The sequence below is a fragment of the Hydractinia symbiolongicarpus genome, chromosome 8 (genome assembly GCF_029227915.1).
Source record: "Hydractinia symbiolongicarpus strain clone_291-10 chromosome 8, HSymV2.1, whole genome shotgun sequence".
Taxonomy (NCBI): Eukaryota; Metazoa; Cnidaria; class Hydrozoa; order Anthoathecata; family Hydractiniidae; genus Hydractinia; species Hydractinia symbiolongicarpus.
The window spans coordinates 21,675,919-21,700,172 of record NC_079882.1 but is presented as its reverse complement, the minus strand read 5'-3'; the positions used below and the strand labels follow the sequence as shown (position 1 = coordinate 21,700,172).

Sequence of the window (24,254 nt, the reverse complement as noted above, 5' to 3'; positions counted from 1 at the left end):
ATTATTTGAAAAAACGAAAGAGGGGAAAGGCGGAAATAGGAAATAGGAAACAGGAAATAGGCGGAATAGGGTTAATTTAGCTACACACATAAACCTCAACGACAATTCTCGCAGACTTGTCGTTGAGAAAGATATTCGCAAAGCCTCTTTTGTTTCGAAAATTCTCCTTAATGCCCTAGTCCCTCGTTAATTTCCTAGAGTAAGGTATCTCTTATATACAGAAACTATGTCTCTCCGTCTGTGACCGGCAAAGTCGATTGTATTTTTTTACAATGTTTTGTATCCGCGCTTATCATATGGAGTATTTTTCGTACCGTGAATAGCCAATCTACACAAAATATATGCTATAATTTTGTTTTCTACCGGGAAACGAGTGCAATTATACTATTTTTTGACTCTAAAGTGCAAAAAACTGATACTTTTATCTCTGATTGGCTGAAATAGCGTCCAAAGAGCTGATATTTTTGTCCTGATTGATCAATAACTCGCTGAGTAAATTTATTGTTTTCTTCAAAAACGAGAACTTGTCGGTAAATATGTTCCATAATTTTCTCCTCTTATTTTTAGGAAACAAACTAACTATCAATCATAAATATTCACACTTTAACCATTCTTTAGTTTTGACATAGTCATTAAAGAGAAGTGTTCTCCACCGTATAGATTTATAATTTAACTGTGACTTTAGGCGAGGTTATATATATAGCGCGCTGAAGGAGTTTTGTGTTTAATTCGATTGTTCGATTACAGTGATTTATGCTAGGTTTACATGATAAACTAGTTATCGCACTTGTTTTCAAAACAGATCTTTTTTTCGTTTTTTAGTTCTGGTATAACTCATTCGCCTAAATATCTCCAATATTTTTCTCGGCACTGTGCGATAACTACTACAGTGGACTCTCTATAACTCGAACCCCTATAACACTCCTTAACTCGAACGATTTCGCTGGCATGTTGGGAATTTCCTAATAAACTCTCATAGAAAAACTCTCTATTATTACTCGAATCCCTTTAACTCGAATCTCTCCTTAACTCGAACGATTTCGTTAGCACGGTGGGTATTTCCTAATAAACTCTCATAGAAAAACTCTCTATTATTACTCGAATCCCTTCAACTGGAATCTCTTCTTAACTCGAATGTGTTTTTGGTCTCTTTGGGAATCTCCTCTCTATAACTTGAACGTGGCAACATGTATCTAGAACTTTATATGACACAAGCAGTTTTTTTGCATTGTTTTGACTCTGTAAACATAAATAGAGTCTTAACTGATTCGAATGTTTCATATCTGCATGTGTGAGGAATCTTAAATGATTCGAATGTCATTCAAACAAAACGTAACACGATTCTTTGGGATAAAATATTTTGTATTTTTATATTTTCATTCCGTTCTTAGCCTACACAAGGTCTAGATATTATCCTGTACAAAGAAAGATTTCGCCCCCTTCCCATATTAGGGAGAAAAATTACGCTAAATTGGCCATTTATACACAATTCATACAAAAACTTGGAAAAACTCCAAACTCTTTATTACCCGAACCTCTCTATAACTCGAACGGTTTCCGATTCCCCGTGGCTGTTCGAGTTATAGAGAGTCCACTGTACTATAAAACATTCCCTACCAAAATGTTCCGTATTTTTAAAAGTTTTGTTTACGTTTTTAATTGTCTAAAACAAATCAAGTGATAAAATGAAGTGATTTTAAGATTTTATTGTATGTTAATTTAAATTTACCGTTACGAGAGATTTTCGAAAAAAGCACTTTAAGTAACTAGTACTAAAATTAGTACGCTAAGTAAAATAATAGCTAGAAGTTTGTTGTTCTAAACATCCCAAATGTGTCTTTTCTCTTATTGCTATTTCCTATAGATCATGTGAGATTAATTAGTTATGGAACACACAGCTTCTAGCTTTGCTGAAAGGTGACACAAATTCTGATCTTCTATGATTTAATTAGATATCTGTTTTCAGTAAAACAGCTATTACGATTGCGGCAGCAGCAGCCTTCTGGCGTAAAGAAACCATGTTGAAAAGAAAAAGAAAAAACTTCGATATCTGATACAAATGTAAACGCAATAATCTGATATGAGTAATTAATCAGAAAAATCTTCAGACAAAATCTGTCAGACAAAATTTGATAATGTAAACGTTCTTTAGACAAATTATTTTTTTTTATTTTGACTATAATTGACGTATAGAGCGCTAACGTAGTCAGTGTCACTAGGTAGCAATAGACAGACAGCGAAGATAGCGAAAGCTATTTTATACTTTTCTCTCAAATTTTCTATTTAGTCTGGTATATGTGCATTTTATCCTATGTCATCTTTATTACTTCTTCTTGTGTAATCTTTACCAACCTGAAGCCAGCCACAATAAGCAATTAGTAAGAAGGCATAGATTTTGTAATACAAGTATTTTTATTTGAAAGAACCCAATGTTAGGATCTGTTACTGGCATTTTTATTAATTTTTTGGCAATTTTAGTACTTAAACTTTCTTATTTTTTTTCCTTAAACTTATATATATGTAAATATCGAATAAACTTGCTAACGACTTTTCTCTGCACGTTATTACACTCGTCCCGGAGGAGAGGAGTGTATTGGTTTCGGCTTGTGCGACCAAAAGTGACATGCGATCTGACCGAATATCGTAACTTACCCGCTCCCCCGCGCCATAATTCTTCTTTTTTTCCGCGACCCCATTTCCCGCTTCTTATCATGTTGTGTGTGTCTTAACCCGTATTTTGCAGACCACAGACCAGTCGTTTATGCATCGCTACCGCTGAAGTCGAAGCATGCGCACTGCCCGCTGAGAATCGAAGCACTCTTAGCTGTGTTTTCACATTTCTACGAAATTCTTTTAAAAAATAGTAGCGGAATATAAATGAAGTATCGCTGGAATATCTATCTTGCTTTCATGCAATCTGCTATCTTGCTAGACTTACTGACCTACTGTTGTTGTACAAAGTGTGCCTAGTGTGTTGTTGTTCTGCAAAGTCTGCCTTCACTCACTGAAATTTAAAACTGCTAGATCGAAAAAGACTTTCAATACCTGGGGAAGCTGCTTTAGGTACCAAGGTACGTCGTACTGAATATTATTCATCATTCCATTGACTTAGTGTATTATTTTATTTCATGTAACTAGCTAATTATGTTTTTCTGCCATGTTTTTACGATATCTTCTTTCTTGCACAAACTTCTATTATTATGTGCGGGGATACTGAATCTAATCCAGGTCCGGCTTACCATATTAAATCAGTTAATGGGTCATTTAATCAAGGCGACAAAAAGCTTGGTGAAACTGCTGGTATTCAGTGTATGTGCAATGCTCTTCTAGCTATATGTTGGTCCCAACTCAAAAGAATTTCTTTGTAAATATCATTTGATTTAGTCATTTGATTTAGATAACATCTTAGAACATGGTGATGCTAATTTTAAGCAGTCAAATTTCAACAGACCCTTGGCATGTTATGAGTTACCAACATCAATATTGATCGTTGTCTACATTATGAACTTCTTCTCATGTTCTGTTATTTTGGATTAGGTTTTTCAAAGAATGTTGGTGTGCTGTATCACACCTAAAACTGTTCAACCTCATTCGATTGAAAGTAATTGCAATCATCAGCACAAGTGTATCACACCAATGACCTCACAACTATTTGATGTCCAAGTCGTCATATTTTGGTAAGCCATATCAATTATTTCGTGTTTCCGACGAATGACCCTATCTTGGCTAGAAAATATTTAGTTCATATTTACACTAAGATAAGCTTCATTTTTTTTCATTGTTTTGCAATAATGAACCTCAAAAGTATTTTGTTGTTATTTAAACCTATAAACTGCTGAAACGATACTTTTTCTTGTTTTGAAAATTGTTTGTTCTCATTCATAGCTTTTCTCTAATGCTTGTCATTTGCTACAACAGTAACGCGAGTGCAACTGAAGACTACACAGATCGTATGCAGCCTTTATATTCGTCTGAACCACCACGTGAGCATTAATCCATCAGGCAATCTAGAAATCGCATTACGTTCTATGCTGGGGCATATACGATGCACATGGCGACATGCCTAATCTTATAATGAAAAAGAACGCATTACGTTCCATGCTGGGACATATACGATTCACATGCAGACTTGCCTAATCTTATAATGGAAAGAAAACGCATTACGTTCTATGCTGGGACATATACGATTGACATGCAGAATGTTATAGAACAATCTTGTGGAGCAGGTTGCTACTTCGTGAAAACGTCAGCGGAACAATGTTTGTATTAATTTTTTATGTATTAATGCATTATTCGAAACAATATTTATGACTCAAAATTATTTGCGTACTAATCATGAAATTTATAATCGATTTGTGAAACCATGGGTAAATCTCTCTACGCGGATAAGTTTTCAAGTCTTGTGATTGGTTGATGCAATAAGTTACTCGCTTAATTATTTCTATTGCCTAATCCATGACACATTGGTGTGAGAAAGTTTCGGGTATGCGCATTTTGTTTTGAAATTTCTCAAATGATTTTTCTTTCGAAAATCTCGATCACGATGTGTCGTGAAAACAACGCATTGAAACGTTCTCAGCCTTAGGAAAGTGTAGCGCGAAGACAGCGGTGATGTATGGATAGTCGCCTCGGGGAAACGTAGTGTGAGACAGTGGACAGTGATGTGTGGATAGTCACGTGTTACGGAGACGTGAGACCGTGCTTAACGAACCGCACAGCTGCGAAGCCGGTTCATGGGTATATGAACGCGCGCTCTGAGCAATCTGAGGATATTGCGCAATATATATGATCGTCCGTCCGATGAACAAAACTTTTCACTTGGTAGTTGAACCCGCGCCCGCTGAACTACGGCCGTAAAGCTATATGTCCATTTAGCGATTTTGTCGCTATTTCGCAAAATATAAGTAATAGAATACTCATGAACATGCACATATACAGAAACGACGAGTGTTTCAAACCGTCAAGGTTTCTTGTTTAATTACACAAGCGCATGTACAAAGACTTAAAAAAAGAGATTTTATAGAAAATTACTTTAATATATATATAGTTTCTTAACTTTTTAAAGTTAAAAAAAAAATTCAGTGCAGACAGTTTCTTATTAATTGGAAGCTGCAGCCTCTAGTCTCCAATAAACAGGTTTTTTTTTTAAAAAAGACGTGTCATAAACTGCCACAAAAAACAAAACAAAAGAATTATTTGACAAATTTTAGATAGTGTGCATAACAAAGTTTCTTTTCATGCATCATAATTTATTGTGTTAGCTGCAAACAGCAGCAAAAATTGTTTACTGAACTGCTAGCAGCGACACGCATCATCTACATGGATGTAGGAAACAGTAATATATCAGATTTATTTTCAGCAAAAAACAATTATTGGTATTATATTTGATCAAATAGATATATAATGAATGAATGAATGAATGAATGAATGAATGAATGAATGAATAAATGAATGAATGAATGAATGAATGAATGAATGAATGAATGAATGAATGAATGAATGAATGAATGATAATGCTGGAAAATCTATAAAAGTGCCTAAATTTATATACTTATAAATTATAGCTAAACTATTTAATGTCACTAAGTTAAGAGGGGAGAGGCAAATACGCTATCTTTTTACATGTAAAATATGATTGCGCAAAATTTCAGGAGTCTGGGTAGAGAGGCAAAAACAACAAATGCCTAATAGCTAATATTCGAATTAACAAAACTTTAACCCTATATATACGGAATTTTGCACCATACAATATTTTAAAACGTTATGAAATAAACTTGTTAGCTCAGTAAATATTGATACGAGTAAGTAAAAACAAACCTTACCTTATTTCCATAACCGTGAGAAGATATCCATCATTGAACGAAACTTTAATTACACGTTCAAGTTTAATTAGCTTCAAGTCACTTGGTTTCCATTAATTTAAAGTGAATAGATAGTGATAGTGATTAGCTTAATACTTTTATTGACTGTTTTCATTGTCTGAAAATTCAAAAACCTACTTGGTTTGAATAGTTTGAAGATAACGCTAATGAGTCATTTGCACACTGGTAAGAATTTTTCTTATAAGAATCATCAAGTCTTAAATTCGGAAATTTTAGGAATATTCTAAGAATAATACTTAGGGGAGGATTTAGCTTTGCTATACTGGTGTAACGACACCAGTAAAAAATTTTAACAGATACATTAAGATGTATCTCTGTTAGCTTTTTTTCTGAATTTGACGCCTGGAGTCTGAGCAAATCGGGTTGACACCCCGTGATTGATTGAAATATGTTTGTTTATATTATTTTGCAATATCTTATATCGCAACTTTTTATCGTAAAGTCTGTATATTAAATTTGTTGTTGAATTGTGGTAGAAATTTAAAAGTGCTAGCTAGTCAATTTTTTAGGCTGCTACATTTCTTATTTAGCTGTTTACTATTCTTTATTTTATGACTAATTTCCACAAAATTTCTTATATATGTAGCAAAAAGTTTTCAAATGTTGACAATTCAAATAGGCGCTAATATTAAACTTTTTGTTAAGTTTTTTTTTTTGATTTCCATACCAGAAGAAGAAAGTTGTTTGTTTCTGTTTTTGTTAGCTATATAGATTTTCAGTAGTTTCCACATGCATAAATTGTTAGCTCTCACATATAGTTATTCTTCGCCTCACATGACGATTAAAAAAGTTTATTATGATTTAAAATAACCTGATAGGTAAATTCTTGCAAAATCAATCTAATCGGTTTAAAAACAGTGCCATAGCGCATTTAACTGGTTAATTAAATAAACAGTAGCGCTTGTTTTTTCGATTGCTGATGTGGCATTTAGGTACAAAAAAGTGCTGGAAACACTTACAGTATTCATTCAAAAGTGTGTATTACTTCTTTTAGCTGCATAGAAAACGACAAATCAAAATCTGTAGGTTCAATAGTATCAAATATATACCTTTTTCTTGTGTCTCATTATTCACGATACAACATAGGGAATGGGTAACAATAAAAACAAACTATTTCTCTGTTAATAGGTTGGTGTTCTGTATTACACGCGGAGATGTTTTGTATTACACGTAAGGTGTTCTGTATTACACGCGGAGGTGTTCTGTATTACACGTAGTACAGCATACGTAGCTCGTAATTTCAATATTAACTCCGTAATGGTGAACAGTACTAACAATCATCTGGGCTAAAAAACCAGTTGTTCTCCATGAGCCAAATTGGAGTGCGTTTACTATTTTCCAGCTGAGAAAACCGTGATGGTCGAAGTATCTGTTCTGCGTTCGTCGAAGATGCCGATTCTTCTCCACTTGTGATTTTTATGCTCCGGTGTTTGCATAAAGAGAAGAAAATAACTTATAAAATATTGTATATAAGTCAGTTTAACGATGATGCTGTTGTGTAACACAGAAAGAGACTGTGAACTATTACCTAGTTCTTTTTATATAACCTTTGGAACCTAATGTTACGGACGATGAAGACGCTCATTGTATTGCCGTCAAAAAAAATTATTTTTAGAGCAAGTCCCAAGATAATATTATTTATACGCAACGCTGAAGTAAGCCCGCCAATCAAAATGTTCAAGAAATATTTTTCTAAGAAAAAATTATAAACTTAAAAAAAACTTACCTCTTCAAAAGAAACATATCTGTTTGCTCTATAGAGGATTTTGGAGTAGTCTTCTTATTGTTTGCTTTGTTTAAAGTTTATATTTTGCTGTGAACATTAGCTTTGTGGAATTTTGGATCAGCAATAATATTGATATTTCTTGAATATAGTGATAAAAGTATGGTACGACTGGAAGCAGCTCCAATGGTTGTCTATACAAAATGGTTGAATATATTTGTTTTTGCTTTTGGAGAATGGTAAGAAAAAAAATTAACTGTGATAGAATGACGCCATAGAAATTTAGATCTTTTATGCTGTCCCGTTTCCTCAAGTTCCATAAAATTGACAACTTTGAGCATTAAATTTTACTCTTTTCGTAGTACAACCTGTATAATGAGGCATAAAATACATAAGTACATAAAAATAATTTAAAGTGACATAAATGATTTCCGAGAAAAATAAATTTTCTAACTAAGTTTTCGAACCCCCCGCTGCTAGCTGTTCAGTAAACAATTTAGTATTTTTTTATCTGCGTTGCAGGAACCGGGGGCTCAAATTTTCTTATATTAACTTTTCTTACATTAACTCAAAAATTTTCCAGACCCAATTCTGATCCGCAATATTGATTGAGGGGCTGGATTTTGATAACTCTCTTTTTTGGATAAAATGGCACACACCGGCTCCTAGCCATAAAAAAGATCATGTGCTTTTAATAATTAATGACTCTTCACATATTTTATATGTAGTGGGCCATGTTTTTCTTATCTTATATATTAATTCCCTTGCGTGAGTAAAACTGTGAGTCCACGACACGGAAATCACGGGTCACTTTCTTATGACGTGGTTGTACGCTAAAATTTAACTAAAAAGATTAGGGATGTACTTCATAGAAATCGCACATAAGCTGTAAATATATAACCCGCTGCTAATAACGATATAAATATATATACCCTTATGTCAAAAAACTCTATGTTAGCATATATATATAGGTATCGCTACATATGAAACGGTATTAGATATTCACAAAGCATACGGACTGTTAAATGAAGTTCCCAGCATAAAACGGAAGTTGTGTTTACGAAAAAGATGGCTGTTCTTTTTGAGTATTCTCTACTCTTTCATTCAAAATAAATCTTTAAAAAAACATTTGAAGAAGAGCATGGTTTTATAAATTAATCATAGCAATGTTCTGTAAGGTTTTTTCATGTTTTATTTTTAGTTTTGATTATATTATTGTTGCCAGACATGTTTTATAGCTAGCATCATAAAAAGCCAACCACCACCAACAACTAGCTAGCTAGCTAGAAATATATATATATATATATATATATATATATATATATATATATATATATATATATATATATATATATATATATATATATATATATATATATATATATATATATATATATATATATATATATATATATATATATATATATATATATATATATATATATATATATATATATATATATATATATATATATATATGTAGCCATGTTCTTTATACCTAGCTAAGTCTCCAGTTTATATTTAAGTGACTAGCTATTAGCTGCTGTAGCTAGCTAATGCTAGCTTTAAACTAAAGATTCCCAGTATATATATTCCCACAAAACCCATCAAACGTTATTAACCCTGAAGATTTTAACCATTTTCCTGTTTTTTTTTTGGTTTGCGAAGTTCTTTTCCTCCAAATATTCTGAAAATAAAGTTCAGAAATTACTTATTTTTAAAATGTAAATTTAATTTGTTTCAAATTGTGGTTTTGACATTTTCATGTAAGAATTTGTGGGCAAAAACCTTAATCAGCATGCTAAAAGAACTGACTTTTCTTAATTTAGAATTACTAAACACAACCATTTTCTTACATTTAGTGTAAACTTTTGTGCGTATGGCTTATATTTAATACACCAAAAGAGCTACTTTGTTGATTTCAATTTTATCCTCTTTGTAAGCTATTTTTTTCTTCTTTTTGACATTTTGAATTAACTTATTGCTGTAGAAGGCATATAATATACATGCATATAAAAAAATGGAATTTTGCAAATTTCTGTTTTACCACTCAATTTTTACATTTTATAAGTTATTTGGAACAGAATGGTATGAAATAGACCAAAATACCTGATCTTAGTTGTTTTTAATTTACAGGCTGTGTCTGTGAAACTTTAAGGGGAACATTTGGTGGAAGACAATGGCATGACATATACTGATAGAACTGATTTTTGTTGTGTTAGATGTTATATCTGAACCTTTTTGACATTTAATGTTAATTTTGCGAGAAAGGACTATATATATATACACAGAAGAAGAATTCAATTTTACACCTCGCAAGCTTTGTTTTTCTATATTTTGTATAAATTCTTACTGGGGAGGACTCGGTGCAATATATCGAAATGACTGATCCTTCTCGATTTAAATTTGATGTGTTCTAAATCGTATATAGTTTTGGAAATTTTGTGTAAGATTTAATGGGTAAGGGCTAGATGCAATATGTCAAAAAAACTTTTTTTGTTGAATCAGAAGCACTCCCTACAACCATTCTTTTTTTTACAGTTTGTGAAGCTTTTGTGAGGAAAGAGTGTATGCAATATTATCGAAATAACTGATTTTTGTTGCAAACTGTCTTTCTTAGGCATTTTAGCTTAAAATATTGTTTTAGAGGGCATATGCAGTAGATATATGTACCGAAATAATTGAATTTTGCAAACTTTGATTTTGTCGTTACCTCTCATTTTTTACATTTTGATTAAACTTTTGTGGGAGACCGTCGGTATGCGAAGGACCAAAATAAGAGATTTTAGTATTATTTAGAATTTGTATTTTGTGTTGCAAAATTGGTGCAAAAATTGACATAAAATGAACTTATATACAGATTGATTGCTGTTGTTTAACATGACTCATTATGACTTATATATATATTTTATGAAAATTTGTGACAGAATACTATGTGAGATTTGAAATTTTGTTTGCTTTATTGATGGTAAAACAGCATGCAAATTGCTAAAAGGACTTTATTAATTTTAGATTTAAACACCGTTTTTTGTTGGCATTTTGTCTAAAGTTTGGTGAGGAAGGACCATGCATTATATCAAAAAACGTTTTATTGCAATATAATTTAACCTTGCAATCCCTTTGTAACACCTTAGATAAAAATTTCTACTTAGGCAAAATTTATTGTTTATTTTTCGCATTTTGTGTCAACCTTTGGCAGGGTTTGCAATAAACTAACTGATTTTAACATATACAATGAGAGAGATTTGTGTTTGACATTGATCAGCTTTTTTGTATATATGTGGCGTTTTGAGTGGTTTAAATTTTATGGGTGAGATGTATGTTGAAATGCTTTTAAAAACTTTTTTCCGAATAATTTTCGCATTTGTCAGATGGTCAGAGCAAGTAATTTTAGTAGATTTAGATTTTAAATGTCACATATATACTGCAGTGGTTGAAAATCTTTAATTTTTTTGGTCATTTATATAATAATGCAGATGTAAGATGCGCACTGCTGTATTGTTTGTTTTTTGATGGACATATATCTGCTACATAAATTAAATGGAATACAGTGGATTCTTTCACGGGAAACAGCTAGTTATTCTTATTTTCCTAACGTTCTAAACAAAAGACCTGTTATTTTTAACCTTAAATCTATTATCTAAATATGTTCTTATAAAGCACAATCCTTAAAAAAAATCATGTCGTTTGCTTGATGGACACTACCATAATTTTGAGGACTCTGTGCAGCCATTTTGCCATTTATTGTGTCAATTTTGATAAGTAAAATTAACTACTCCGCTACTGCGTTAAATTGATTCGTGATATTATTTTACTCATGTACATGCACAGAAACCTGCTACAATATAAAGCTATTGGTAAATATTGAGAAAGTGATAGCCAAGTATACTTCTCACTAGCCGGAAGACCCTGCATACTCTTTCTTACCACCAGGAAATCGGAACAGTTAAGGCGCTTCTTGATTGGTTAATTCTATTATTCATTACTTACGTGGTCAATATCAAAAAATCCCTTGCTTTAAGCGTGAATGACCCCACTCACTCACTTGTTTGCGTCTAAGCTTTCGTTTTAGAGAAACTGAATTTGATATCCTCGAAGAAAGCTTAGTTAACTAAGCTAATTTCTCGCGAAACCTAAAAGAATATACACTCCATTGGTGTAAATTTGCAGACCAGATTTTCAAATTCAGTTGTGAAGCGAAATGCACATGCAGAAAAGTGTTAGTACAGAAAAACAAGTGTCAAAAATATAAAAAAGAAGTTTGAGAGTGCAGAAGAGAACTATAAAAATCATAGAAAAGAAGTGTCAACGTAGAAATGATAGCAACAAGCTGCGGGAAATACAGTAATGCGTCTTTTTGTACTGAAACTGAAGCAAATCCAAATTGTTTCTGTTCCGTTCGTTTATCGTTCTGCAACTTCTTTGTTCAATCCGTTTAAAAAAAGTCCAATATTTAATCTGCGAAGTCAATGGGAGCTGCACATTTATGTCTGATTAGCGGGCGGTAAATAATATTTTCGCCCGCGCTGTGCACGATAAATTTTGGCCCAGTGACTTCTGAATTACGGCTGCGAAACAAGGGCTACTAGGTAGATAGTGCCCGTTATGTTAGTAGTACTACACAAGAAGAGTTTGTGCAACAAAGCTGATCGCTACCGTTGGTTTTCCATAGCTCGCCTACATAAAACACCTGAGACGGCTGAAGAGTTGAACCTAGGTACAAATGCATTATGAGAAGAGAAGAAAAGGTTAGGAGGCTATATATCTTCTGTGTATTTTCAGTTTTCCTTTGCGATTGGGAGCAATGGAAGGTATGTATTATTGTTTTGTAACATAAATAAAACTCAAACGTTTTGCTGAAGCAAACAAAAAAAGACGCTATGGTTTCATCCCGTTAAGTTTTATGTCCTAGTGCCTGAAATTACAAACGCTTCACACAAAGCTGAATAATGCCTCGTTTTTTATTTATACTTTAAATTTCTGCTTCCGTCATCAAAATCAGTTTAAAAATAACCTAAACTCTGCGAATCGGGAATGTAAATGACTTTTTCAGCAAAAAAGTTACATCATCGCAAACAGACATGACGTAACCACGCTGTCAAGTTTTAGGTTGGTCCAATTTTGAGTTTCGATTCTTGTTTATATGTTCCTACCAATTTATTTTTATTACCAACAGACACTCAAAACGTGATTACTTTTCTCTTGCGTCATCATTCACGATTAGCTATTTTTATTGTAAACTTACATTTTTAACCCCCGCATTCAATGTTGGTGAACAATTTTAACTCGTAATTTGCAACATCAATAAAAATATCAGCTTGTAGTTAGCTACAGCTGCCTCGCATTATAAATAATGGATCTCGTTGATTTTCAACATTTTCATTGGTTTATGAAATCAAAAATCACGGAACAGTTTACATTAAATCGTCTATTATAGAAGTATTTAACAAAATCGGATGCAAGCGCTTTGTTGCAAGTTGTTAGCCCGTGAAAAAATTACTGGGTGCAACCGTCGTCATATTCAAAACTTAGATTTCCGTCGTATAAGGAATGCGCAGTGTACAAGCAATCATTTTATTTACTAGACTTGTCTGATAAACTTAGAAAGATTTTTCGATTTAACTCTTGACTGATAAAAAACACATTTAGGGTTAAAAACAAAACAGCAAGTTCATTGTAAAAAGGGAACAAGAAATTAAGAAGCCATTCTTTTTAAACAACTTGGCATTTTCGTTCTGTCAAATCGCAGTACTCAAGTCGGAAAAAGTTTTTTTGAATACGTAAATCTTGACCAAACTTTGTTTTCGTTAAACAAAATCGTGTTATCGCTGTTTGATAAGTCAATATTCGGAAGTTTCGATGGCATGTTAAACAATAAACAAAACTTAATTGTTATAAAACGATACATGGTCAGTTTGAGGGCTACCTGACAAAATTTAGTTTCGTGAAACACAGTCGCAAGATGAAGGTTTATGGACTGATGTTAATATTTATGGCCTCAATTCTTGAATTTGGGGAAGGTATTTGCAATTTTAGTGGATTATGTACGAAACAAGAAAATGTCAGCTATACAGTGAAGGATTTAAGAATTTTTTCGCGATTTTTTTATTCATTTCTTTATTTGTTCAATATTTAGCAAGTTCATTTATTTTTGCTATAGGTTGTCGAGATTTGTCAAGTTACTGTCTATACTACAGAAGATCTTGTGGCACTAACTATGCTTATATGTACAAAAACTGCAGAAGAACTTGCGGGTGGTGTCCCAGAGTCTATGTACCACAACCATGCAGGGATGTCTCGTCGTCTTATAATTGCCGGACGTGGAAGTATTATAATTACTGTCATTACAGGAGCCGCTATTATAATTCAATGAAATATTATTGCAAAAGAACTTGTGGTTTCTGCAGAACTGTCAGGCCTACTAGAAGTCCGCGAAAAACAATCAAAAAGCCGAAGGTTACTATTAAAATTCGCCCACCACCTCGACCAACAACAAAAACTACAACAACAAAAACGACGACGACTACTACAACCACAACAAGACCTACAACCAAAACAACAACAACTAAAACTACCACCAAAGTTCCGACAACAACGACCACAACGACAACTCGCACAACAACTAAAATGCCGACAACGACAACCAAAACTAGTACTACAATTAAAGCAACGACGACGGCAACAACAACTAGTACTACAACTAAAGTACCGACGACGTGGACGACAACTAAAGTAGAAATAACAAAGAAAAACAAAAAGGTTTCAGTAAAAAAAATTATAAGAAGTAAAGAAGATATATTTACCGGCAAATCCGATAACAAAGATATCGTTGGTAAGTGTTTCATTTATTTTATTTTTAGGTATTGTATACACACTTGCACAACTTAAACGTGATATTCGTTATCCTAAGTGGTATTAACCATTATAGAATCGCTAAAACTTTTGGAATTGTACACTGGTTTCTTTAAAAGATATTTCGGACATTTTGTTGTTTACTCTTACATGAATGATGCTGTACATTCTTAGTTTGCTGTGATTTCTACTTAGGGGGTGTTTATATAAGGGGCGGAACAGGACGATTACCGGAACAGGGCGTTTGCCGGGATCCCACCATTATCCATAATTATACCATAAATCACTTTATGTTTATGTTTATAATGAAAAACATTTTCTAGGCACAATTTCGTCCCGTCCAAGATAAGCAGGATCTCTTTTCAGACGGGATGTTTTTTCTATATAAACACACCTTTCCAGAACGACCGAGATACTTTCTGGATATTTCAATTAAAAGAAAAAAAACATACTAATTTCTAACTTTTAATAGACTGAGCCTAATAATCCTCGTGGCATACCTATGCCACGTCTAAATAAATAGACGCAAAATCCTATAAACAACGCGACCTTTATGTCCGCATATTTATTGGCTAAAAATAGGGGTAAAAAGGAGCTAATAATAGACTGCATTATTTACAAAGTATTTTTCTTATGTTTATAGATTCCTGTACAGATTTACGACCAGGCTTTTGTCATACAGCTGGTACATCACCATTTATTTATTGTCAGTATAAAGCTGGAAGAAAGCATAAATTGTTTTTGATGTTAAACGATGTATGTCGTAAAACATGTGGCTTATGCGGTAGGTAATAAAATCCAAACTTTCTCAGAAAGATTGGATTTTTATAAAAACTTCTAATGGTCATTGAATTCAAAGGATCTCCTATTTTTATTTTGCTCAGATGTCCATCAATTTTAGTTTAATGATTCTACAATTTCTAATTTTAAAAATATATTTATTTTGCTCTCAAAATTCACTTAGCAACCATTACCAACCATTTTGTGCCAAACGGATCATACTGTAATAGGAGACTGAAGAAAAGCTCAAAGAAAAAATCGCAATGTAACTTTATTACCTTTCAGGTAATGCAAAACATTGTGGTTACCAGAGAAAAAGGCCAATCCTTCCAGCTGGAATGAAGCCATTTCCTGGTGGTTGGACATGGCAAGCAGCTATCTATAAAGATAACAATTACTACTGCTCCGGTGCATTAATCGCACGAAGACTTGTGTTAACTTCCTTAGAGTGTGCTAAAAAACTTCAAGACGTGTCCGAAGTTTCAGTCAGGCTGGGAATATACTCAAGGTAAAATAATATTTTATACTTATCAACCGTAATTTTAGCAATCAATTTCGCACTTGCAAATAAATGTATATCAATGCCTGTGAAACGAGGTGTTTGATTCCTGGCCACTTGCTATTCCAATGTGACAGAGTTGAATACCACTGAGAGAGTATTTAATTCTTTTTTTGCATTAGATTCCCAATTTTGATATGTAAAAAATTGATCATAAATTATGGCCTAATTACAACAACTAGACTTCTTTCTGACACCAAAGTGCGTGTCAATGTTAATATCCGCTTAGGTTTGCATTGTTTTTTTGTTTTTGTTTCTATTATTTTTTCTTCTCTATTTGTTGGATTATGCAGAAGAATCCTTTACTCCACTGCAAAGTAAGACGTGTAAATTAAGAATTACCTCTCAATGGTTTTAATGGTTGCTAATTTTATAGAACCTTTGTCTCAAAGTTGGTTAAATAAGAATGAGTACGTTAATAAGTGATAAAAAAGCATATGTTTTTGTACATATTCGGAGCTAAGTAACTTAATGTAAATAATAGAAGTAAATTTTTGCAAAAACAGAACATTTTATTCTTTCACTATACCCTGGGACCAATAAATTTGCAGGAACCTGACTACAACCACCCTCACCCCCAGGAATTTCTGCCTTTTTAATGCCGTCTTCCCTCATTCCAAAAAGGGTTACAGCACATAATAAATTCAACAACGTCGACTACAAGGTATCTTTTATTTTGTTTTCAGAAATTCAAATGAAGGACAAGAATACAAAGTTGTAAGTTTCACGTACTATTCCACCCCACAAGAAGAAAACGCCCAACATGAGATAAGCATACTGACATTAGAAACATCTGCCATATTGAATTATTATGTTGGTCTCATATGTTTACCAGATAAAGACGTTGAGGAGAAAGCTGAGTGCTTTGTCACAGGTAAGGATAAATCTAATGCGTACGACATAGCTTGTCAGAGATTCTCTGAGAAAATGGAAAACGTAATAAGGTTAGTTCCCCGCTCAGCATAACAGAACAGCCTTATTTTAGTAGTTAGTAAGACAAACATTATTGTCGTTGCTTCCATCGCTTCAATAATTTTATTGCATTAGGTTGGGACAGACCATCACCATTTTCTGACCACAGCGACACACTCGAAGAAACCAAAATGTCAATTCTGTCCGAAGGCAAATGCAAAAAAAATTTTCCTGCAAAAGAAATGTTGAAAAATAGATTTTGTGGGAAAAGCAGTATGCAAAAAGTTCGGGGTGACATTGGAGGACCTCTGGTGTGCAAATCAAGGACAGGATATTGGGTATGTAGAAATTGTTAAAGCATTCAAATTAAAAGTTAACAATGGATTAATAATGTTTTTGTTTTTGTTAAAGCATTTTTCATATAAAAAAGGAATGTAACTAAAAATGCGTAAAAAAATTATAAAACATAAAAATCACTAATGTGTTTTACAATTATAGGCTCTGCAAGGTCTTGTGTATTTTGGTGCATCTCAAGATGATGGAAGACATCGTTATACTTTGTTCACAAACATTTATAAATATAGAACGTGGATTAACGATAACATCAAGAGAAGTGAAAGCATCGTCAATAGATGGGAACATGTGAATGAATATTCATGATTATTCGAGGTTATCGCACCAGCTTAACGATTAATTTTGACACAAAAAACATGCAAGCTGGACAAGATGGTATTAATCCCTACATGATAAAATGTATAATCATTAACCACCTACCATACATTTTGTATCTATAAGTATTTCAAAACTAATATTAGTAAAAATTAGTCCAAAAAACTTCTGCAAGTGTCCTTCGCTTAGGGGGGGACAAAACAGTAATCATTTTAAGTTTGGGTGGTTGGTTGGCGGGAGTTATTGCAGAGGTAATCTCGAAATGATTAGAGTTAACAACGGTATTTCAACAGCCTGCGCTCTTTGCTGTAAGAGTTGATACTTACTCAAACATGTTTTTTTGAACGTCAAAAAATTACGATCTAACCAGAAACAAATCTGTAGTGAAACAAAGTGATTACCAATAGTGTTCGTTTTTATTGTAAAAGGTCATAAGTTGAATACTTAGTACACTCACATTGGACAATTTCTTAAGTGAAATATTTTAGTCTCTGCGCTTGACATGTGAATATGAGGTATCTTGTTAAGAAGTCAATGTGATTGCAGGTTTTTAAAGACGCTACCTATAGAAGGATTTACTAGTTAACGAACAAGAATACTTTTCTTCTTCAAGCGAGAAAATATTGACTGTTCAAGGTCAATCAGCAACAAAAGAGCTTGCAGGCTTTACTAGACATATTGTTTCTGAAACTTGCTCAACACACTATTAACAGAGAGTTAATTTAACGGCTCCAGCGTTTCTGGCACGTTAAAACGAAAAAAGTTGCACATTTTTGCCTGGTGAATATGCTACTGTTCGAGCATGTCAAAAATAACGGGCAGAATTTTTGTTAACACGAACCCATAAACATGAGAGCCGGCGGGGTAATTGCGAAAGTACAGGGGCTGAAAGGTTTAATTTTTTTGGAAAACCAGCATAAACTATAAGATATAAACTGGCACGTGACAAACAGAAAACATTAAAATAACGACCTATTGACGTTTTCTAGTCAGCAAAACATACGTTTTTTAATAACGTTGGCAAGTTATTTTCGGTAAACTTAGGTTTTCCAAATAGCATAATATAGTAGAACTTTACAACACATTGGCCTAACAGAAATAGATGGGGTTCCCTCCTCAATATTTTTCAAAATTTCCGAAACTGATCTTTTCCAATACTCTTGAATTCATCGTCAATTTAGACTTGATCAAGTTAAGTGGATGATAAAGAACCCCACATCAGCCATCGAATTTCTACACTCGAAAAATGTCATTTTGGATAACCTGACTGAATATTCGATATGTATTGAGCAACCAGAAAGCGTGCCAGTTATCGTTGACTTTTTTGTGCATATCACGTTGATGGGGCAAAGTTATTGTCGCGGCGATTCCAGAGGAGGTTTGCGAAAACAAATCACTTGCCAGCAAAAGTGTCTGGGTAAACTGAAGCCGTCTTTTTCCTCAGATAGATATTTGTAGTTTCGGGCATTTATTGTCACATTTTTTTGCTAAAAGAGTCTCAGATAAAAAGGAAAAAATTCATAGTGGAAAACATTGCACGCAGTCTTCTAAACACCCATAAAGATCCACAAAAACATTACGAATTTACTTTCTAAGTTTTATATAACAAAGTGCGTTAAACCATTAGTCGCGTGACTACATAGTGCAATAAAAAATGGTTCAAACTTGACGCACAAATTCGGCGCTGCCCATATTTTTGCGGTTACTTATTCCATAGTTTAAGAGAGCAACTTTAATCAGTCTGTTGCAAAACTATTGCATAAGTAGCGTACATCTCAAAATTGACGAACAAGTTCGGCAGTCATAATATTTAAATGGCTACTTATTCGATAGTTTAAGAGACCGACTTGACCAGTCTGTTGCAAAACTATCACGTAAATAGCGTACATCACAAATTAGACGCACCATTCCGGCGCACCTTATTAGAAAGCTTAAAAGGGCGCTTTTATTTAACTATATATGCGTGTGTAAACGATGTAAATTTTAATACTTTTTTGTAGCCGTCATTACTTTTCTGACGAAATAGACGAACATAAGATTTGAAAATTATCTTTTTTGTCACCTGCATGTCTTGTATAAAGATTCAATAAAGACTGCCTAATTCTTAATTATTTTCTTAAGGAAGCCTACTTCACGAAATATTAGCAAAAATCGAATAAAAAAAACAGGCTTGATTGGTCAGAGTTGGTGACAAGATTCGTTGTCGCATATTCCAGGATTTACGATACACGAGGAAAGCACTAGAGGTCATTGAAGAAATACTCTTATTGTAAGGAGGAAGGGAAACACACAAACATGATATTCACAGTTATTCGTACTATACAAAACTTCGTGTTTTCTACTTACAAATGTTTTGTAAACATGCAACATTTGATGCGGAAAACCAGTAATTGTCACAGCAGAAAACAGAAACGCAAAAATATGATATTTATAGTTTATATAGTTTTCCTTTACTACAGAAACTTCATGTTTTTCCGTTATAGATTTTTCAAAAACATGCAACATGATGTTTCATACAGGAAACTCAATAACATCATATTAAAAAACAGAAAACATAGCAACATGTTGTTTGATGTTTTCCTTACTGTCAGAAACTTCATGTTGTCTTTTCACAGATTTGCAGAAAACATAAAATTTCCCGCAGCGTAAGTTGATGAACTTTATATTAGTCATAAAAACTATACTGTTTACATTTCCTGCAATTTGAAAAGAAATCAATCATAAATAATTACTTCTCAGCAAGAAAGTAATGCTCCCTTCCCCATGCAAACATGGTTGTCCGCACCTTCGTGTTCACATCCGCTCTAAATAAAAAGCTACCTCACATTTCATCTTCAATATCGCGTATTTAGCCAGTCAAAACAAGTAAGTCAACGCAAACTTGTGGCCCAACAGAACATAAAATTGAAAGTGATAAAAATTCATAACAGTGTGAATAAAATAAACGGCAACTATTTTGAACTCTTTAGCATTCACCTTTCCCCATATTCCCATAATTTTCGTCCCAGCAACAGATATTCAACAAGAGATAAGAGTCCTGGAAGTGAGGTTGCAACTGTCCTTGGTTTACTTTTCTAGAAATGTTGCCAGTATATATGGACGCATGTCCCAGCCTAATAGAATTTCATAAGAAGACGTCATGGTACCTCAAGTGCTTTATTTTATGTCGTGGATAAATATATGGGTAAGATCATCGTGAATAGTCGGGCATCAAATTTTTGCAAGTCGTATATTTCAGGCATCCTATTCGAATCTCCTGGTTTCTAAGTTTACAGAAGTCTGTTTCTTTTTCGAGCTAATTTTTATCATGTTGTGTTTATTAACTTAAACTTCAAAACTGTCTTAAACACCAGAATAAAAGTATTGTGCTATGTCCAGCATCACAACAACATCAACACATCATACAACAAAAGTCAACTGAATATTATATACAAGGAATACAAAAACCAAGAACTATTGCCGATTTATTGAACTGACAAAAATGAAACTCAAGTCAAGATTTATTTTCTGAAAAACATATTACTGTTTACAAGCTGTTAGGTTACAAATTATCTGTGAATAACAACGCAACTTTCAAACACAACGTGATCTAAAGCATAATATTTCAAAGCCAAAATATTCATTTTCTTTTTTTTCTTTTATGCAAAGAAAATTGCGTTCTCAGTAAACCTGCATAGACGCCACCTTTCTTGATCAAGCAATTGTGTTTTCCTTGTTCAACTACTTGGCCATTGTGCATAACAAGAATCTTATCTGCTTTTTTAACAGTACTTAAACGATGAGCAATAACAATAATCGTTTTTCCAGATAAATTCTTATTGATTGCTTGTTGTATAATACATTCTGATTCAGTATCCAGGGCACTTGTGGCTTCATCTAGAATTAAAATAGAAGGATTTCTAATCAGAGCTCTTGCAATGGCGATTCTTTGCTTCTGTCCACCAGATAACTGGATGCCCTTCTCTCCTGTTTGAGTATCGTATGAGTTAGACATTTCTTCGATGAATGTATGTGCGTTAGCTAGAGATGCATAATGTTTCACAGTTTCCATAGTGGGTTGGACGCTTAGGCCATATGTAATGTTTTCAGCGATGGTCCTAGCAAATAAAACCGGTTCTTGTTGAACTAAACTCATGTGCTTATGAATAAATGCATGATCGTACTCTTTAACATTTCTTCCATCAATCATCACGTTTCCATGTGTAGGCTCATAAAAGTGCTGCAAAAGATTTACCACTGTGGTTTTGCCACCACCACTAGGCCCAACTAATGCAACAACTTCGCCCTTCTTGGCAGTAAAATTTAAATTTGTCAACACTGGAGTCTGACGTCTTGACGGGTATGCAAATGTTACATTTTTAAATTGAACTTCTCCTTCAAATCCACATGGAGGAGCAAGCCTACCCTTATTTTCAACAATCGGTTTCCTCTCAATGTAAACTATAGCCATTTTAGAGGCACCAACAGTCTCCATTAAACTGGTATATACCTTGCCAATTGCTTCAACTGCAACACGAAGTTCACTGCTGTAAAGAATAAACGAAACTAAATGCCCTCCTGTTAAATCGTTTTTAATCACAAGATGTCCACCATAGTAAAGTATGAGCAACGTCATTGCTAAATTTGCAAGTTCAGTTGACCAACGATAACCGAACACTAAAATGCTCACCTTTTGGCGTAAGTTGTAAGTTACGTTCAATCTTGTTATATAACGCTCAATTTCATCTTTTTCAGCAGCAAACGTTTTTACAGTTCTTATAGATGATATAGCTTCTTCCGCACTCTCGTTTGCATGAGCTACCGAGTTTTGTATATTTTCCGACAATTTTCCGTACTTTTGTCCATAGGCATTGGATATCGCACCTGTGATTGGTATAATAACGAAAGTAACAATACTAAGTTTCCATGATATCTTCATCATAAAGAAAAGAATGCCAGCAATTTTAAAAACATTTCTTAAGAACACATTAAGATTTAACTTGACGCCAATTTCAACCTTAGTGCAATCTGAAGTCAATCGAGAAGTTATTTCCCCAGTTTGACGAATGTCAAAAAAACCTGTTTCCATTGCCATTATACTTGCAAACAATAAATTCTGTAAACGTAATACGTATCTGGCAGACAAAAAAGTAAATAACCCAGCACGCATTCCTGAAGCGAACCCAACAAAAAATGTAATCAACGCTGTATATTGCATAGCTATTTTAAATTTTTGTAGGGATTTCTCAACGACAATGTAATTTATTATTTCACCAGTGTAAAATGGAAGCAGTATCTGACCAACTGAACAGCTAACCAGAAATATCAGTGCTAACACAATGTAACAAGTGTCATTTTTTGCCAATTTGAGTAATTTGATGACAGTTTCTCCAGTTGTCAGTTTTTTAACTTCTTTTTCACCAATATTGTCTGTTTGGTCCTTTTTCAAAACGTCACAATTTTTTTCACCAATGTCATATTCTTCAAAAAGATATTCATTCTTTTTTCGGAGGGTACACCCATTTGACTTGCACCAAGAAAGCAGCTTCCAACAGCAATACATCTCGAGACATGATGATAAAGTACCGCTTAGCAAGGTCCAATCCTTGACTCTCATATCTTTGTTATCGCTGGTACAATACAATATTTTTAATATGCCATAGATTGTTATGCTACAGCCAAAATATAACATAAGCTTGGATGATCTTTGAATTCTCTGCGTTGCAATAGCATTATTCCAAACTACTCCTATTGATGCTCCAATCAAAACACAAAATCTGATCAAAGATAATATTACCAAGTCAAACAGTGAGGTTCCAAAGGTGTATGAAGATATTCTCTTGTTTGTTGTTTGTGAGTTTGGATGGTGTAATAAATAAACCAAGGCGAAAAGAAGTAAATCACCCAACGCCACAAGTAAAACTATTGTTACACCCACAAATGAATTCATTGTTCTCACTGAAACAAAATCAAGATTTTAAATGCTATATCGTTTTTCTTAAAAAGAAATATAATTCCACATTTATACCTATTCGGTTATATTGTAAATATCTTACTATGAAATAGCCATCCGTCTGTGAAAGTAACAGCTAAATCTTGGTTTATTGCGTACCTGCATTTATTACTGATAGCCTTCCTCATTTAATTTCTCAGGTTTACAATATCATGACTAATAAGAAATTAATTTTTAGTGCCTAGGTTTTGAAGACTACTAAACGACATGGTTTGAAACTTAAACTGTGCTTTCAAAGAATCTTCAGATTTTAAAGAGCTATTAGATACACTCACTGTTTAGCTTAAAGTGCGTAGATTTTCTGTTTTTAAAAACTAATAGAAAAATACGCCTTTGTGAAAATTTAAAACTTTTCGTCGCCAAGAGAGTTGTATTATCTTCATTTAACAATTCTGTATTTTGCGATAAAACCTTTAGCATATACTTCGTTAATTTCCAAATGCATTTAGACAACGCATGTTTTATATCTAAGAGCTAATGTACCTGGGGAAATCTTAAATAGTGTCCCAAAGATCGATATAACTATGAATACGTCTGCTTTTCGTAAAATGTTTAAACAAGTACTTATCGAACAACAAAGGTAATCTTCCTTAATTTTACAATTGCAGACACATTTCGCGCTTTACGTGTTTGTTGAGCAATGAAAAAAATTGATGCTATACACCGCTTGTTGTACTTAACACAAATCGTTATGTTTATTGTTTGGCATGAAATTAACAAACAGGTAGACACAAGTGAGCACATTTTAGTGGTTCGTCACTTATGAGTACTAATTTTCACGGGTATTTATTTTCGCGAGTCAAAAAATGTTGTACTTCGCGGGTATTAATTTTCGCGAATCGAAGAAATTGTGATTTTTCGCGAGTATTCATTTTCACGAATTGT

General features: G+C 33.4%; 3 protein-coding genes across 4 annotated transcripts in view; 1 reads left to right on the top strand and 2 right to left on the bottom strand.

Annotated features, from left to right (window-relative positions):
• The window catches only part of LOC130654657 (receptor-type tyrosine-protein phosphatase F-like), a 41,073-nt gene extending 35,195 nt beyond the window's left edge, over positions 1-5,878 (bottom strand). Inside the window, exon 1 of the mRNA XM_057457270.1 lies at positions 5,823-5,878. The gene's annotated coding sequence lies outside the window, so the exon portion shown is untranslated. The remainder of the gene's footprint in view (positions 1-5,822) is intronic.
• Positions 5,879-13,415: 7,537 nt separating this feature from the next.
• Positions 13,416-17,546, top strand: LOC130655546 (serine proteinase stubble-like). Of its 2 annotated transcripts, XM_057458322.1 has the most exons (7): positions 13,416-13,625; positions 13,766-14,437; positions 15,101-15,241; positions 15,523-15,745; positions 16,483-16,670; positions 16,844-17,046; positions 17,207-17,546. In XM_057458322.1, exons 1-7 carry the CDS (start codon positions 13,568-13,570, stop codon positions 17,366-17,368), a joined length of 1,647 nt encoding a protein of 548 aa, XP_057314305.1. In that variant the 5' UTR covers positions 13,416-13,567; the 3' UTR covers positions 17,369-17,546. The 2 variants fall into 2 exon arrangements, with proteins under 2 accessions (XP_057314305.1, XP_057314304.1); XM_057458321.1 differs by having other exon boundaries at positions 13,555-14,437.
• A 2,433-nt stretch (positions 17,547-19,979) lies between these two features.
• On the bottom strand, positions 19,980-23,618 carry LOC130655444 (ABC-type oligopeptide transporter ABCB9-like). Its single transcript, XM_057458201.1, has 2 exons — positions 23,413-23,618; positions 19,980-23,314 (listed from the first exon to the last, which is right to left on the bottom strand). Exons 1-2 carry the CDS (start codon positions 23,495-23,497, stop codon positions 20,997-20,999), a joined length of 2,403 nt encoding a protein of 800 aa, XP_057314184.1. The 5' UTR covers positions 23,498-23,618; the 3' UTR covers positions 19,980-20,996.
• Positions 23,619-24,254: the final 636 nt, after the last annotated feature.